This window comes from Saccostrea echinata, unplaced genomic scaffold (genome assembly GCF_033153115.1).
Source record: "Saccostrea echinata isolate AGI-Se365-2 ecotype Australia unplaced genomic scaffold, CSIRO_AGI_Sech_v1 ptg000054l, whole genome shotgun sequence".
NCBI classification, from domain to species: domain Eukaryota; kingdom Metazoa; phylum Mollusca; class Bivalvia; order Ostreida; family Ostreidae; genus Saccostrea; species Saccostrea echinata.
In genome coordinates this window covers 30131859-30146593 of record NW_026889803.1, presented here as the reverse complement: position 1 = coordinate 30146593, position 14735 = coordinate 30131859, and the positions used below count along the sequence as shown (strand labels likewise).

At 34.8% G+C, this 14735-nt stretch overlaps 1 protein-coding gene across 1 annotated transcript; it reads right to left on the bottom strand.

Moving 5' to 3' along the window:
• Window positions 1-2131: 2131 nt before the first annotated feature.
• On the bottom strand, window positions 2132-2847 carry LOC133204780 (uncharacterized). Its single transcript, XM_061340527.1, has 3 exons — window positions 2454-2847; window positions 2256-2341; window positions 2132-2167 (listed from the first exon to the last, which is right to left on the bottom strand). Exons 1-3 carry the CDS (start codon window positions 2845-2847, stop codon window positions 2132-2134), a joined length of 516 nt encoding a protein of 171 aa, XP_061196511.1.
• Window positions 2848-14735: the final 11888 nt, after the last annotated feature.

Genomic DNA, 14735 nt, shown 5'->3' with positions numbered 1-14735 from the left:
GGGCTTCCATACGTCACATATGTAATTCTTGTGACAAGACCTTCCTTTCGATACCAACCACTTTAACCTTTACATAGGAGTTTGACCTACTTTTGAAAAACTTTAACCTGGCCATAACTTTTGAATGGTTGGTGCTAGGGCTTTGTATTCCTTGTGACAAGACCTTCCTTTGGACACCACCAACTTGACCTTGACATTTTACTTACTTTTAAAAAACTTTAACCTTGGCCATAACTTTTGAACAGTTGCACTAGAGCTTTCAAATTTCACAGGTATATTCCTCGAGAGAAGACCTTTCGTTGGGTACCAACATTTTTTATCTTTTGACCTGGATTTTGACTTGCACTTGAGAAACTTTAACCTTCGCCATAAGCTGCCATACGGGGGCATCAGTGTTTCACAAACACATTTTTTTTTTGAGTGTATGACTTTATGAGAATAAATGAATAAACTTTTTACTCTTGAGTACTTTGTTTTCCTAGTAACCTATGTGATAAATGGTTTCCTAAATATGATTATCAGACATTCACGACATTGAGCCTTCAACTTTTGGAAACAGTCATCCACTTTTCCTGCAAACGTTAGCCATGGGGCTCTGATTGTTCAAAAAATGGCATTTTTTAAACTTTAGGGCATGTTCCCATAGTAACCATGACACAACAACCAAGATTTTTTTGCCTGATCGTAGTTAACGGTATCAAAGACTTTTATCATAGAGAGTTTGGAGAAATTCTGAGACTATATATATGCGTACCCCAGCTCCTATATAAATGTTCAAGTCACTACAAAGAATGGCTCTTAATTTGCCTTGAAGAGTGTTAAAAAGTTTTACGTTTTGATCAGATGTTTTTAAATTTGGACTCTGCAATGTATCCTCGTTTGCAAGGACTTTTTATGAAGTCTCTTGGAATCCAATATATGTGCGATAAAAATATTCCTTTCTATTGAATGGAATGTTAATGGTATTGAAAACTGAAAGATGTTTTTCAGAATTTCATCCTTTGCAAGGAATGAACGTATATGTGGGATTATCAGATGTTGAATTAAAGCCCAGTTCTTTTGTTTACTGAAAACGAAAGAATAGATCCTACTCATTTTGTCTTTAAATTTTCTGACACATTCTTTAGTTTTGGACTTTATCTATTAATTCTGATAAAGTTTTGAGGCCTTCTCCTTCATATTTAGCCCATTGTCTGGCATATTCCTCGACAGAATTTATCATAGAAAGATTCTTGTGGCTAGTTCTTACTAAAATATTTTGATGTATCCACTTAAAACAATGGAAGGAGTATCAAATTTGCTTTTAAAATGTTTTACAGACATTACATCACTTCCTAGCTAAAATTACAAAATACTAATACATTTTAAATGTTTTACTGCATGATACAAATATTTAACAGACAAAAAGTTCACAAAAAATTTGAAGTACAAATATGTAATGGACAAAAAGTTCGCAACAAATTCACACCTTTGTGAAAAATAAAATTCTGACTAAAATGACATTGATATGAGAAATTCTCAACATTTTTTTCTGTCTAGATCTGACACTTCTTGCATAGTAAATATTCTTAGCTAGAATAACACTTAGACAGTTTTGATAGGAGTCTTAGAATCGGTCCTTTATGTGTCTTGTTCGTTGATTCGAATTCGTTACTTTTACATTCAATATCAGAATATGATTCATCCTTGACAACTACTCCTTTTAGGATGGTGAGAAGAAATGTATCAAGGTCATTCTGTTGTAAAAGCGAGGTTTCTGAGTATTTACATTTGTGTTCTCGTGCTAAGAGCTTTCCGTCTGTAAGAAGAAAAAAAAAGGTTATTACCAATAACAAAATCAAATAATATTTTATAAGAGTACAGTGACTACATTAATATTTCAATGAAAAAATTATAATTTGAAATTTTACTCACCTTCTTTTGTTAAAGACTGGTTCCTAACAAGATCCATCTTATTGGCCACAAGGAATATTGGCGAGGTAATCTTATACTTGTATCGCATCTGACGAACCATTTGAGCAACAGTAGACAAGGACCGTCTGTCTTCTAGTGAATAAACGAGGAGAAAGGCATCTGAATCTCTATGCGTAATCTCCCTCTGCAAGATAAAAACTATATAATTACATTGCTTTCAAAACATTTTGTAGATTGTCCAAAATCTTAGTTGCTATATGTGAAAAGGGGAAAATGAGAAACTACATTGAAGAATGCTTAAATGCAGAAATATATTTGAGTTTGCATTGTATGAAACATACCTGCAAACGAATGTCTGTTTCATGAAAAACTAGTTCCATTGGTTGTCCATCTAATGCAACAACGGTTTTTCGAGAGCTTGCATCACCTAAAGCGATAAACAAAAATCTTAAATGACATCTTCTGTAAAAAATATTTTTTTCAAATAATATAATTTTCAATTGTTTTTTTTTTTTTGGACATAAGAATTGGTGATTTACCTCTAAGTCTTTGTATAAGAGAAGTCTTTCCAACCTGTGGCGATCCAATAACATTGATCTTTACAATGACATTTTGACCAAGGGTTTCGTTCTTCTCTTCAGACCCAATGTAGCTTTTCAAATTCTTTCCCAACAAATTGGAAAACTGAAAAGAAATTTTGCAGTTGTACCCTCTGCAGGTAGTTTCAAAATTCGGAACCCCATCAACAGCATCGCAGTATCGGTGGTGAATCGCTGATGGCTGACAGACTTTCGAAGATCGGGGCTTGCGATAATTGAGGTGCTGTCCAGAGTTAGAACAGGTGTTGGAGCGATTCTGAACTACAGCATCTGTTGCAGATTTCTTCTTGTTTGCAAGTTTAAGAACTCTTCTTGGCGGCGTTGTGTTAAACATTATGATGCTAATTTTTAACTGAACAATGGTGAACGTAAAGTATCTTATATACTTTCATCATTACCACACAGATTATTCTCAAGTTTGATTTCATTGGATAATTTAAATTATGTTTTAAAAGATGACCTTTTCATCAGCATCGATACTTTCCTGCACTCCGCCTACCTATAATTAGCTACTCAATTAAACTGCTATTGTATTATATTTATTCTGTCATTTACCGAGTACTTATTCTATCATTTACGGTGAATATTAAGGAAAAAATATATATCAAGTGACGGGATAAGTGATATATGATTATTAATCAACGTAATTTTAAATCAATGATCGGAAACTGTAACAGATGGAAAGGTGGAGACTGCTCATTTAAATGTTTTTCCGGATTAATTTTCGTTATTCCTGAAATGAAAGTAATTTGCGGTATATAAAGTGTAGTAAGTAAAAAAAAAAAATGAAATATGTCCATAAGCTACAACAATCACCTGTGTTGTCTTGGCCCTATTGTTCATCAGAACAGGCTTTTCCATGAAAAATTTTGACTACATATTTTGGCCATATTCTAGCCTCAAGGGCACTCATGACAAACTGGAAACTACACAACAAGGGGATGCTAAATAATATGACTTACGTATCCCTATATTTAAAAACAAAATTCATGTGTCAAATTGGAGTCTTAGCTCCACGCTTATCCAGGCACTGTCTCTCTACCATCGGCTCATAACTTCAACTCAGCCAGTGGCTCGCTAGTATCACTATCATTAGCACAATATAGTGCGTCTATTTTTAATTCAGTTTAATTAGATATTTACAGTAATGATTGCCGTTTACGATATATATACAGGAGAGAAAAACACCATGTGCAGGTGACTGTGGAATATTACTATAGACATACATATAATTAAGGAAAGTTGACTATGGGAAAGCTGAAGTCATCTAGTTTGTCATACATTTTAGTTGCTAGTTGGTCCTTATCGTCCAACCGAAGTACTGAAACAGTGATATTAGTTGAATATGCGTGCAAAACTTGTAACAAATGGCAGGACTGAACATTTTTTGTTTGAATTGAGTACCGGGTAAAGTATTTCTGGCGAATAAAACTGCATTCAAAACCTTTATTTTTCAAATTCATCAGCTTGCATATTATTTTACCAATTTCTCGGTCTTACTAATGAAGTCGTGGGTAAGCTCATCAAATTACCTCTAGCAACGCAGGACGGATTATAAAGTGAAAAATAATGCATTGCAACCATCATATATATACTAATCAAAACTTCTAGCCTGCTACTCAAACATGTAACAGTGTTACTACCGGTTGTATCTTTATGTTGTTAAATAACGACTCGTTTGTATTTTGTAATCTTTAAAAAAAATCATTTTTTGTCCCCCGCTTTCACTGAAAGTGGGGGATATTAATTTGGGTCTGTCTGTCTTCCGTCCGTCCGTCCGTCTGTATTTCTCTGTATGTCTGTAACACTTTCGTTTCCGCGCAATATCTCAAAAACCCTTTAAGCTATCGCAATGAAATTTTCCATAGCAACTCCCTATGGCCTAAAGAAGAAACTTATTTATTTTGAGGTCAAAAGCTCAAAGTCATGAATTCTGTCTGTTTTATCACTTTCGTTTCCGCGCGATATCTTGAGAATCCTTTGAGCTTTTGCAATGAAATTTTACATAACAACTCCCTGTGGCCTAAGGAAGACCCCTATTGATTTTGAGGTCAAAGTTCAAGGTCGTAAATTCATACATTCCGTCTCTGTAACACTTTCGTTTCCGGGCGATATCTCAAGAAGCTTTTGAACTTTTGCAATGAAATTTTACACCATAACTCCCTATGGCCTCTCTCGCCCCTCTCAAAGTGTCCCCGCCCTGTTTTGTTTTTTTTTTTAAATTGTATTATTGGGACTATTTTTAGCACAGAGGCATGTGGAGAGTTATTACGCATTTATAATACAGGTTGTCGGCGGACTTTAAATTCTAATTATACGTCTATTAGAACTGTTTACTAAGGCTTAGTAAAGGCTAAATTCGACTCCATGTATTGTGCAAAATTTTGACAATATCCAACGTGAATATAAACACACTATGAACAAAAAATAAATGAATAAAAACATATAAACATTATATGCGACCTACTGTTTGCATTTAATTGCTGCATAATCAAGTGCCTCCGTGTTCTAGGGGGTATGATGCTCCTGGGTATTTTTGAAACAAACTAAGTACATTGTTATAATAAGCAATGATGCCTCTTCCAAGATTGTGAATTTCATGGCCCCAGGGTAAATGATTCTAGTGAAAAGGTTGGAAGGGGGGGGGGGGCTCTATTGATCATATAGTGAAAAAGCAAAATTTCGTTGAAAATATTCTTTTCTGCTTCTGGTTAAAAAGCAAAGAAGCTAAGTATATAGTTATGATGAGCAAGAGTGCTTCTTCCAGAGTAGTGAATTGCATGACCCTGGGTCAGATGTGCTGGTGTAAGGGTGAGGCTCTTGATAATATAGTGAAAATGCATTAATTCTATTAAATAATCATGTCTGCTCCTCAGTGTTAAGCAGGTAAACAAAGTGATTACTTATGATGAGCAAACTTCTGGTCCCAGGGTGAGAGACTCTAGTGTTTCTCGGGGGGGGGGGGCTATTGATAATATAGTGAATCTGTAGTAAAAATGCATTATTTCAGTCTTTAAAAATTTTCTCTGCACTTGGGCATATCAGAGGCAAAAAGATTAAAAGTTTTAATAAGGAAGGGTATTTTTACCAGATTTTTGAACATCTGGACCATTTGGTCATGTGTTCTGGTCCTGGCCAGGGCTGTATTAATTTGTATTCTACTGAGAGGAGTTATTCCCCTTTGCCGTTTACTTTTGATAATTTAATCACTGTAAACAATGCACTTGAAAGGTTAATCGATTAAGAGAATTATGCACGAATTTTTATTGTATAATATAAAAAAATATTTTCATAGTTTAACTGATCAGGTAGACTTGTAAGTAATAGATAAATAAAAATGGAACAAAAATAACTTGTCTTATTAAATGTTCATCAAAGACCAAGAGAGGCCAATGTAAGAGATCTCAACAAGAAATTAAAATAGTACAGAAGCACTGATAGTTTTTTAATATACTGTCTAGTGATAGTGATAAATAGGGAACAGATTAGATCCTAATTTATAAACTGTCAATGAATACTAGATTAATTATTTTGTTGATCCTGATCACCCCATTTTTCTTGCTTTTGGGCAACAAAGCTTCACCTTTCAGTTCATTTTATACTCTATGGATCCTCTAAATTGTTGTATTATATTCAGGTGACCGTTAAGGCCCTTGGGCCTCTTGTTCTTAACTAAAATGTCGCTTTATGTGATGTTGTTAGATGTCCGAGAAGCGATGGTATATTCAAACCATCTGATTTTAGTAAGATTGGTTTTTCGGTAAAAGAATTATTCAAAGAAACCAAAACAAAAATCAGAGAGAAAAAAATCATTGTTATAATATACGGGCATTGTTTTTTTTTCTTTCACAATCAAATCGTCTTTCTTCATTACGTTTTTCGGCGATTTCAATTTTTGGACTGAGTAATACTTAGTGAAACTTCGTTTAAATTTTGGTGTCATGCAGCCGTTTAGGTCAGAAGCAAATGAAAAAAAAAATAGTTGCGGGTTAGAAGGTTTCATTATTATACATTTTTGAAGGCAAATAGTTATTAAATACATTAGATTTTTTTTTATTCTTTCAAGACCTTGTCCTCGCTTTTTTTAAAAGTTGTCTGGTCGGTTGAATTATATGTAAGACATATAATGGCACATATAGATATTTATATTGATGTGTGAAAGTAAGTTTTTTTTTTACACGCGTAAATGCACGTATTCTGAATTCTTATTGGCAGAACTATTGTTCCAACCAAAAGTGTTGACAGAAAAAAAATTAAAAGAAAAAACAAGACGTTTCTAACACATTTATTTAAATCAGATTGCTATCCCAAAAAATATGTACATTGCCTGATGTTTGGCTATTACTGATATACAGCAAGAAGATGGGCGAACAAGGCGAGCGAAATGGCTATTAATAGTGCGACATACATGAAGGTGAAAAATCAGATCTCAATTATAACATTTTTTTTTCCTTTGATCTTTTATCTAACATTAAAGTATACTTTATGTAAAATCACGATTTGCAAAAATCTCACAAAAATTGAAATTATTTGACTATGAAATAGCATATACACAAAGATAGCAAAAAGAATCATTTTCCCATATTATAACTTTTCGATGTGAGTGGGTCTTCGCTCGATTTTTTTTTAAAAAGTTTATCCTCAAAGTTTGTGTAAAAGTATACATTTTTCGGTTAACAAAACATGGAGCAAAGACCTACTTCATCTTAAAAATACTTTTATATGACACAGCATTTGCATCTTTCCGATAAATACTTAATTCCATTTAGTCAAGGGTCATACCGGTATCACAAACATGATTTAATGCCACTATTCATCAGGAGTTGTGAGGCGTAGTGGTTAGTGTAACCTCAAAAGAAAATGATACTCAGGATTTTATTGCTACGATTTGAACCCCACGAATACCACATTAATTTTTTAATAAGAGAATAATTTATGGCGAGTGCATTTTCCTCAGTAAAGTTTTGTTTATCTTAACTTCATTAATTTCAAACTGTCACGGTAGCTCAGTCGGTATAGCGATCGCATCGTGATCGAAAGGTCGTTTGTTTGAATCATGGCCGCGGCTGACCTAAGTCGATAAAAAATAGGTAGCAACTGTTCCTTCGACAAGAGCTCGGCACTTTGAAGTGAAAGTTGTGGGTCCTTCAGACGAGACCTTAAAAACCGAGTCCCCGTGTCACGGTAGGCGTTGGCACGATAAAGAACCCCCACTGCTCAATGGCCCTGAGTGTCGAGTAAAGGTCTAAATATGAAATCCTTCACTGGTATATGGTGACGTCTCTATATGAATGAAATATTCTCGAACGGGACGTAAAACAACTCACAATCAACTAGTCAATCATTTATTTCAATAATGAGAAATTTACTCTAAATACTAAAATCATAAACTGAATATGCTTTTTATATTTCTGAAGCTATTGGCATTCTGCACGCCTTGTTTATCCATCTCCTTTTTACAGATTTTTTAGAGGAAATATAAAATCGTATTTGACAGTGCAGGATTATCGGTATTTTGATTAAGAATAATGCATGGTTTAATCTTACACGGAAGTTTATAATTATGTAGCTAATGCTAAAAAAAAGGTTCAACACTTAAGAGAAAACTCTTGCGATTTCAAATGAACAATTATTTAACACTAATTGCAACTGTGAAAATGATAGACATGTCATCCAAGTGTATCTAAAAGAGGTATAAGGGGTTCGGGTGGGACTCTGATTAATCTACTCTTCTGTACACGAAATCTCACTATTATTTTGTTTTATAATTTGCAATTAAAGAGGCCTGGACACAGTTGCATTGTTTATATTTTAAATTTCTATGCTTATTCAAAAAATAAAACCTGTTAAATAATTTGAACTTACATGTACATGAATATTCTTAGAATTCAATGACAACGACATTCATCTTTACATCACGTCAAACATCTGTTTTTGTAAACAGGGCACGAGCTCTGTTATTGTTTATATTTACTTTTCACCGGGTGTGTTCTATTTGTTAAACTCTGCACACATCACTGAGCATGGACTGACAATACTTCTGAGATGGTTTTGCTTTCTCACATTTCTGGATTATGGTCATTTTTGAAAATCCAATAAAAAAATTCTACTTTTCTTAAGTATTAAGGATAAAGTTTACTTTGTGAAAGTGCAAGGATGTGTCAATCAAACGCGTCCCGAAATTCGTAGTTTCAATAATTTTAGACAAAAGACGTTTCTGAACATGCTTTTATCATATTTCCGTGTGAAATGTTTCAGTTACATATAAGTCATGATGTTATACAGAAAATTTGAGAAAATTTTAACTTCAAATCTGTGTCCAGACCCCTTTAAAGGATTTTAAAGATGTTGAACGGAAAATATCTTCCTATGCTAAAGTAGTTTGAATCTTGACCTTGTGTCCTCAAAATCTAAAGTGTCACCTGCATTTAAGGGGGTACCTGTGTACCAAATTGATGTCTGTCAAGGAAAGGGTTCTGAAGATATTGAGTTGAAAACTTTGACCCACTAACAGCTGAAACTAGTATGCCCCTCACCCAAAACAACATAAAAATAATGTTTAATTGAATCTAACTTGGTTGGTAAGATGTTGAGTATACGGCACATGACCGACCGACAGCTGCAAACCATTATGCCCCCTTAACTCCTATTCTTATTATTTCATTTATGAAAATAAGCTTTCAGCGATTCCAGACTGTTCTCTGTGCCCTTGGAGTGACTCGGGTGACCTTTTGCCATTTGTTTTTGTATATCGTCTGTAAATTTTTGAACATTTTAAGCTTCATCTCATAAACTGTTGAACCAGTTTTGGGCAAAGTGAGACAAAATGGTCCCTTCCCCCTAGTCGCTTGAGGGATGGTGCCAAACCCATTAAAATTATTGCAATATCAAAGATCTTGTTCTTTACTCCTCAAACTGTTGACGGGATTATAAAAAGCAATGAGTCTTTTACCAAAACGTGAATTTCATGGCCCAGGGGTTAAGGGTTAGGGTTGGGCTCTATACATGTAGATTACATAATAAAAATGTATAAAGTCTTCTAAAATCCTTTCTCCCACTGTATATAAAGCAAACAAATTTAGTACATGGCTATGATTAACGACGATGTCTCTTCCAAAATTGTGAATTTCATGGCCCTGGGTAAGGGGTTAAGGTGGGACAATATTGATTTTTATTTTTTTATATATATATACTAGGTGAAATCCCGCGGAAGCGCGGGGAACTGAATTTGTACCACTACCAATAGAAAATATATCGTAGTTTTTAATGATAGACAACAGGCTTATAGCAGAAAAAAATACTTTGTTCAAAATCCCGTATGAAGTAGATGTACGTCTCCACCCCCAGCCCCCTCCCCCTTTTGTAAAAACTTGAAAAATAACAATTTCATTAATTGACGTTTATTGTGAAACCTGTTATACTATGTTATGGATATTATACTTCAGTTGCCCTTTTTTTCATTTCCGTCAAGGATAAAAGCAGCGAATATGCACATTTTACTGATAAATTGATTTGGGGAGAATTCACAGGTACTTGGGTCTTGGTTTATCAGACCCGTAGAACGCGGGGGGGGGGGGGGGGCACTGCGTCCCCACTTTTCTGAGTATAGTACTTTGCTTTAGTAAAATTTCAATTAGATGCTTGTTGCCCCCCCCCCCCCCCTTTTGATGTTGTAAGGTCGAGCACTGGCAAATTCCACTTACTTTTTTTTATCATAAGGTACATACATACTTATAAACCAAGACCCAAGTACCTGTGTAAAAATTAGCTGTTAACGCTCTATGAATAGGATGAAGACTGAGTGCATTCAGAAAAAAATACTGAAATGTATTGATTAAAGCACACAATTTTACAACTTTAATTGTATTTGAATTATACCTTATTCATTAATTTTCTCTTTTCATGTAAGTTAGTTTATTACGAAGTACAATTTTTACTTCGGGTTCGTTGCCACGATGCTCTCATTGAGGAATATATGCAATTTTTACTGATAAATTAAAATTTATTAGGAAAAGCTATTATATATATGTAATAGTCTTTCGATATATAAATATATTAACAACTTATAGTCTTATCAATGATCTACCATTATTCAATGACCATTCACGCAAAAGTTTTTTTTTATGTTCGTACAGCTATAATCGCCTCGTTTTTCTTTTAACATCGGGCTCGATGCTATACGATAGTCTAGAAGCTTCCATCAATATTGAGATCGGTGAATGACAAAAATAATTTGCACATTTCCCATTTTAATCGGCTATCACAACTTATTTCTTTTATTTTATTTAAATCAAGTTTTGATTGAATAATTCAGTGATGACGTTTTATGAAATAAATAAACAATTGATTGTTGTCAGTTTCATTGAAAATTGCCAGTAACTTAGATCCGCCAACCGGAAACGCCACCGTACTCACGTTTTTGCTATTTCATGGCTGTTTATAGAAAATGAAAGTAGACTTTTAATTTAATGTACGATACTTACAATGCGAGTGAAATCTAAATTATAGTTTACGGACATCATCTTGTATCTAGTGTATACTTAGAGGAGTAAGTAAGAACTCTGGTGCACCCTTTTCGGAGTTTATTTGCAAAATTTATTAATTTATAAGTATAGATTGAACATGCATTATTTTTTTATATCTCCTTTGCTCCTTGGTATTAAGCAAACAAACAAGATAAGCAAGGGGGTCTTTTCCAAAATTGTAAATTTTATTGCTCTATTGATTTCATCGTGAAAATGTATCGATTCTTTGAAAATTTTCTCTACCCCTGGGTATTAAGCAAACAAACAAAGTGTATGGTTACGATAAGCAAGGGTGCCTCTTCCAAAATTGTGAATTTCATGGCCCCTAGGTCAGGGGTTGAGGTTTCAGGGTGGAAATCTATTGATTATACATTGAAAATGCATTAATAATTTCTTTAAAATCTTGTTTGCCCAAGGGTATTTATTAAACATATTGAGTGCGTGGTTATGATGTGCAAGGGTGCCTCTTCTAAGGTTCTTGCCTAAGCATTCAAGGGTTATATTCTCTGAAAACGCTTTCGTCAGTAACGTTTAATTTTAGAGAACGCATCTATGGACAAAGATGGCAAGAGTTTTTTTCCAGATAAATCTTGATTCTGTTTTCCTGAGAAAATTCTACTTACACATGTTACAGGAAAATGAATAATATTCCAGCTGCTGTATACAGGAAGTACTCATATGAGTACATTTTACTATAAGTCTTAGTTCCATTTCTGTGTCCAGTGTTCTCTAAAGTTTAGCGATGCAGATAAAACATTCTGACTGTTCATGGTATTTAAAAGTTCCAGCCACATCCTTATTTAAGGTGACCTATTTGCCTAAACAAAAATAAAATACCTATCAAAAGCAAACAAAACAATACTAAAACCCCACTAACAATAATAAACAAATACTTGTTCAGATTAAACGAGTCACCGAGGTAACCTGTAATTGCTATGATCCATTTTTGTGCAACCTACGACTTTTGATCTTCTTCCATGCAACAGTCAAGCTGATGTAAATTATGTTTGTTTAAACAAATACCGTTTATTGGTAAAGAGGAAGCTTTTGAATTTCATAGCCCTTGTCAGAGATGTGGCTTTAACCATCAAAATTAATGACATTTTCAAAAATCATCTTGAAGTTCTTTACTCCTTGACATCAAGTATTCAAACTGTTTGCATGATTACATGTATCTTGATAAGCCATGCATTAGCCCTGTACTAAAAACATGAAATTTATGACCTCTTGGTTGTTAGAAAATCGTATTCTTTACTCCTGGTTATGATAATAATGAGCAATGAACCCGTTACCAAATTTGTGAAATTAACCCCCGGCAGTTTCATGCCGCAAGGTGAGTCTGATATGGTCTATTTTGAAAATCCAATTTATGTTTAATAAATCTTCTTTTCTCCCGTGCAAGTGCGTGTGTGAGAAGTGGGAGAATTTCAAAGAGAGGGGGTGCCCGATGACCTTGGACCCACCTAGGAAACACAGACCCCGGTTAAATGGAAAAGAGTTACTAAATGAAAGAAAATGACTTGGCCAAACTCCTCTCCAAATTTTATTAGGTCACCTAGGTCACTCAGGTGACATACTACTATCTTTTTCGTCCGTCGGTCGTAAACTTTTGAAATTATTCAGCTTCTTCTCAGCTTCTTAACCGCTAAAACAAATTTCAACTGGTTTTGGTGTGGAGCATCTGGGGCAAAGGGATACAAAATTTGTGAATTTCATTGTCTCTGTCTTCCTCCCGGGGGCCTGAGGGGTTGGGCCAAACCATCATAATTACTGCAATTTTTTAACAAGAGATGTTTGTGAAACACTAATGCCCCCCCCCCCCCCAAATAATTGAAATATTTCCAAGTCCAAGGATCATAACTCAGTCAAAAATTGCTCGATCGTACCCAAAACAGAAGTTGACCTAGATATTCTTTTGATAAATCTGTAGATTTAATTTCATTTCAGTATGTGCATCCTCTGCGAAGAAAATGATCGGAAACTGCAAATAATTGCAGTCCAAGGGACCGTTCACGGAAGCTCAGGAGAGATCGGGAGGTCGGGAGTTCGAATCTCGGCCGCGACTGACCCAAGTCGATAAAGAATGGGTAGCAATGGTTTCTTCGACATGCGCTCGGCACTTTTAAGTAAAAGTTGCGGGTCCTTCGGATGAGACCTTAAAAATCGAGGCCCCGTGTCACGGCGGGCGTTGCCACAATAAAGATCCCTCACTGCTCAATGGCCCTAAGTGCCGAGTAAAGGTTTAAATTTGAAGCCCTTCACCGGTATATGGTGACGTCTCTACATGAGTGAAATATTCTCGATACAATCAATCAATCATTATACTTCTAGACATTAAGCAGTCAAACTGTGGGAATGATTATTAAAAGAAATGATTCCTTGACCAAAATTGTGAAACTCATGGCCTCAGGGTCAGAGATTCTCGAGTTAGAGTTGGACTCTATTGATCATTTAATGAAAATGCATTGATTCTTTGAAAATCTCCTCTACAGCTGTATAATTAGCACATAACCTAAGTGCAAGGTTATGAGGACTAGGGGTGCCTCTTCCAAAATTGTGAAATTCATGGCCCCTGGAGTCAGCGGTTTTGGTATCAGGGCGAGGCTCTATTGATCAAATAGAGAAATATGCATTAATTCTTTGCAAATCTATTCTGCTCGTGGGTATTAAGCTAACAAAGTAAGTGCAGAGTTATGATGAGCGAGGATACCTCTTTCAAAATTGTGAATTTTTTGGCCCCTGGGTCAGGGGTTCGGTTGTTAGGATGGGACTCTATCAATTAAATACTTAAAGTATTTGGGAAAAAAAACTTCTCTGTTCCTGTCTATTTAGCAAATAAATAAAATTCGTATTTATAATGAGCGAGGGTGCTGTTTTAAGTAGGGATGTGCGATTTTTACGGTATACCGGTATATTGCGATTTTTTGTCGCGCGATACGGGAACCAAAATACCGATATTTTTCACATGTTTAAAATTTCCGGAAATAAATCATTTAATAGACCAAACTTTAAAATTACAATTACCGGAAGTTTAAATGGTGACTTAATTCTGAAGACATCGATTTAATAAATTTCACCCGAGGTAAATCTGAGGTATGGAAATACTTCTTCGTAAAAAAAGACAAGAAAACAGGAAAAGTTATTGAAAACATAGCCGTATGTTCGAAATGTAAAATTGAAGTGAAATGCCCCGGTGGAACTACCAACCTAAACAGTCACATGAGGAGACATCATCCGAATTTGCTCGCTGAAGATCCTAATCCTACGAAGACTACTTCAGAAAAATTTAAAAAGCCCTTGGTAAACACACCTATATCTGGAAACTTGGTTTCTTTGTTTGGTAAAAAGTATGCTTCAAAAACGGAACGTGCAAAAAATTGCTAGATTTATTGTCAAAGATCTTCGACCATTCAGTATGGTTGATTCCCCTGAATTCAGAGATATGATAGCTTGTTTGGATAATCGTTACCAGGTTCCCTCCAGAAAGACTTTTAGTGAAATTGTCATTCCAAAAATGTATTCAGATGTGAAAGTTAAAGTTCAAAGTAGTCTTCGTGAAGCAGATATTTACTGCGTAATTTGTAGTGAATAAAATATTTTCAGATTTATAGACCAGTATGTTTAAAAGCTTTAGAAAAATCTTACATAAATATTTTAAGTGAAGTAATTAATATTTCACTCCTTATTAGGAAGCATT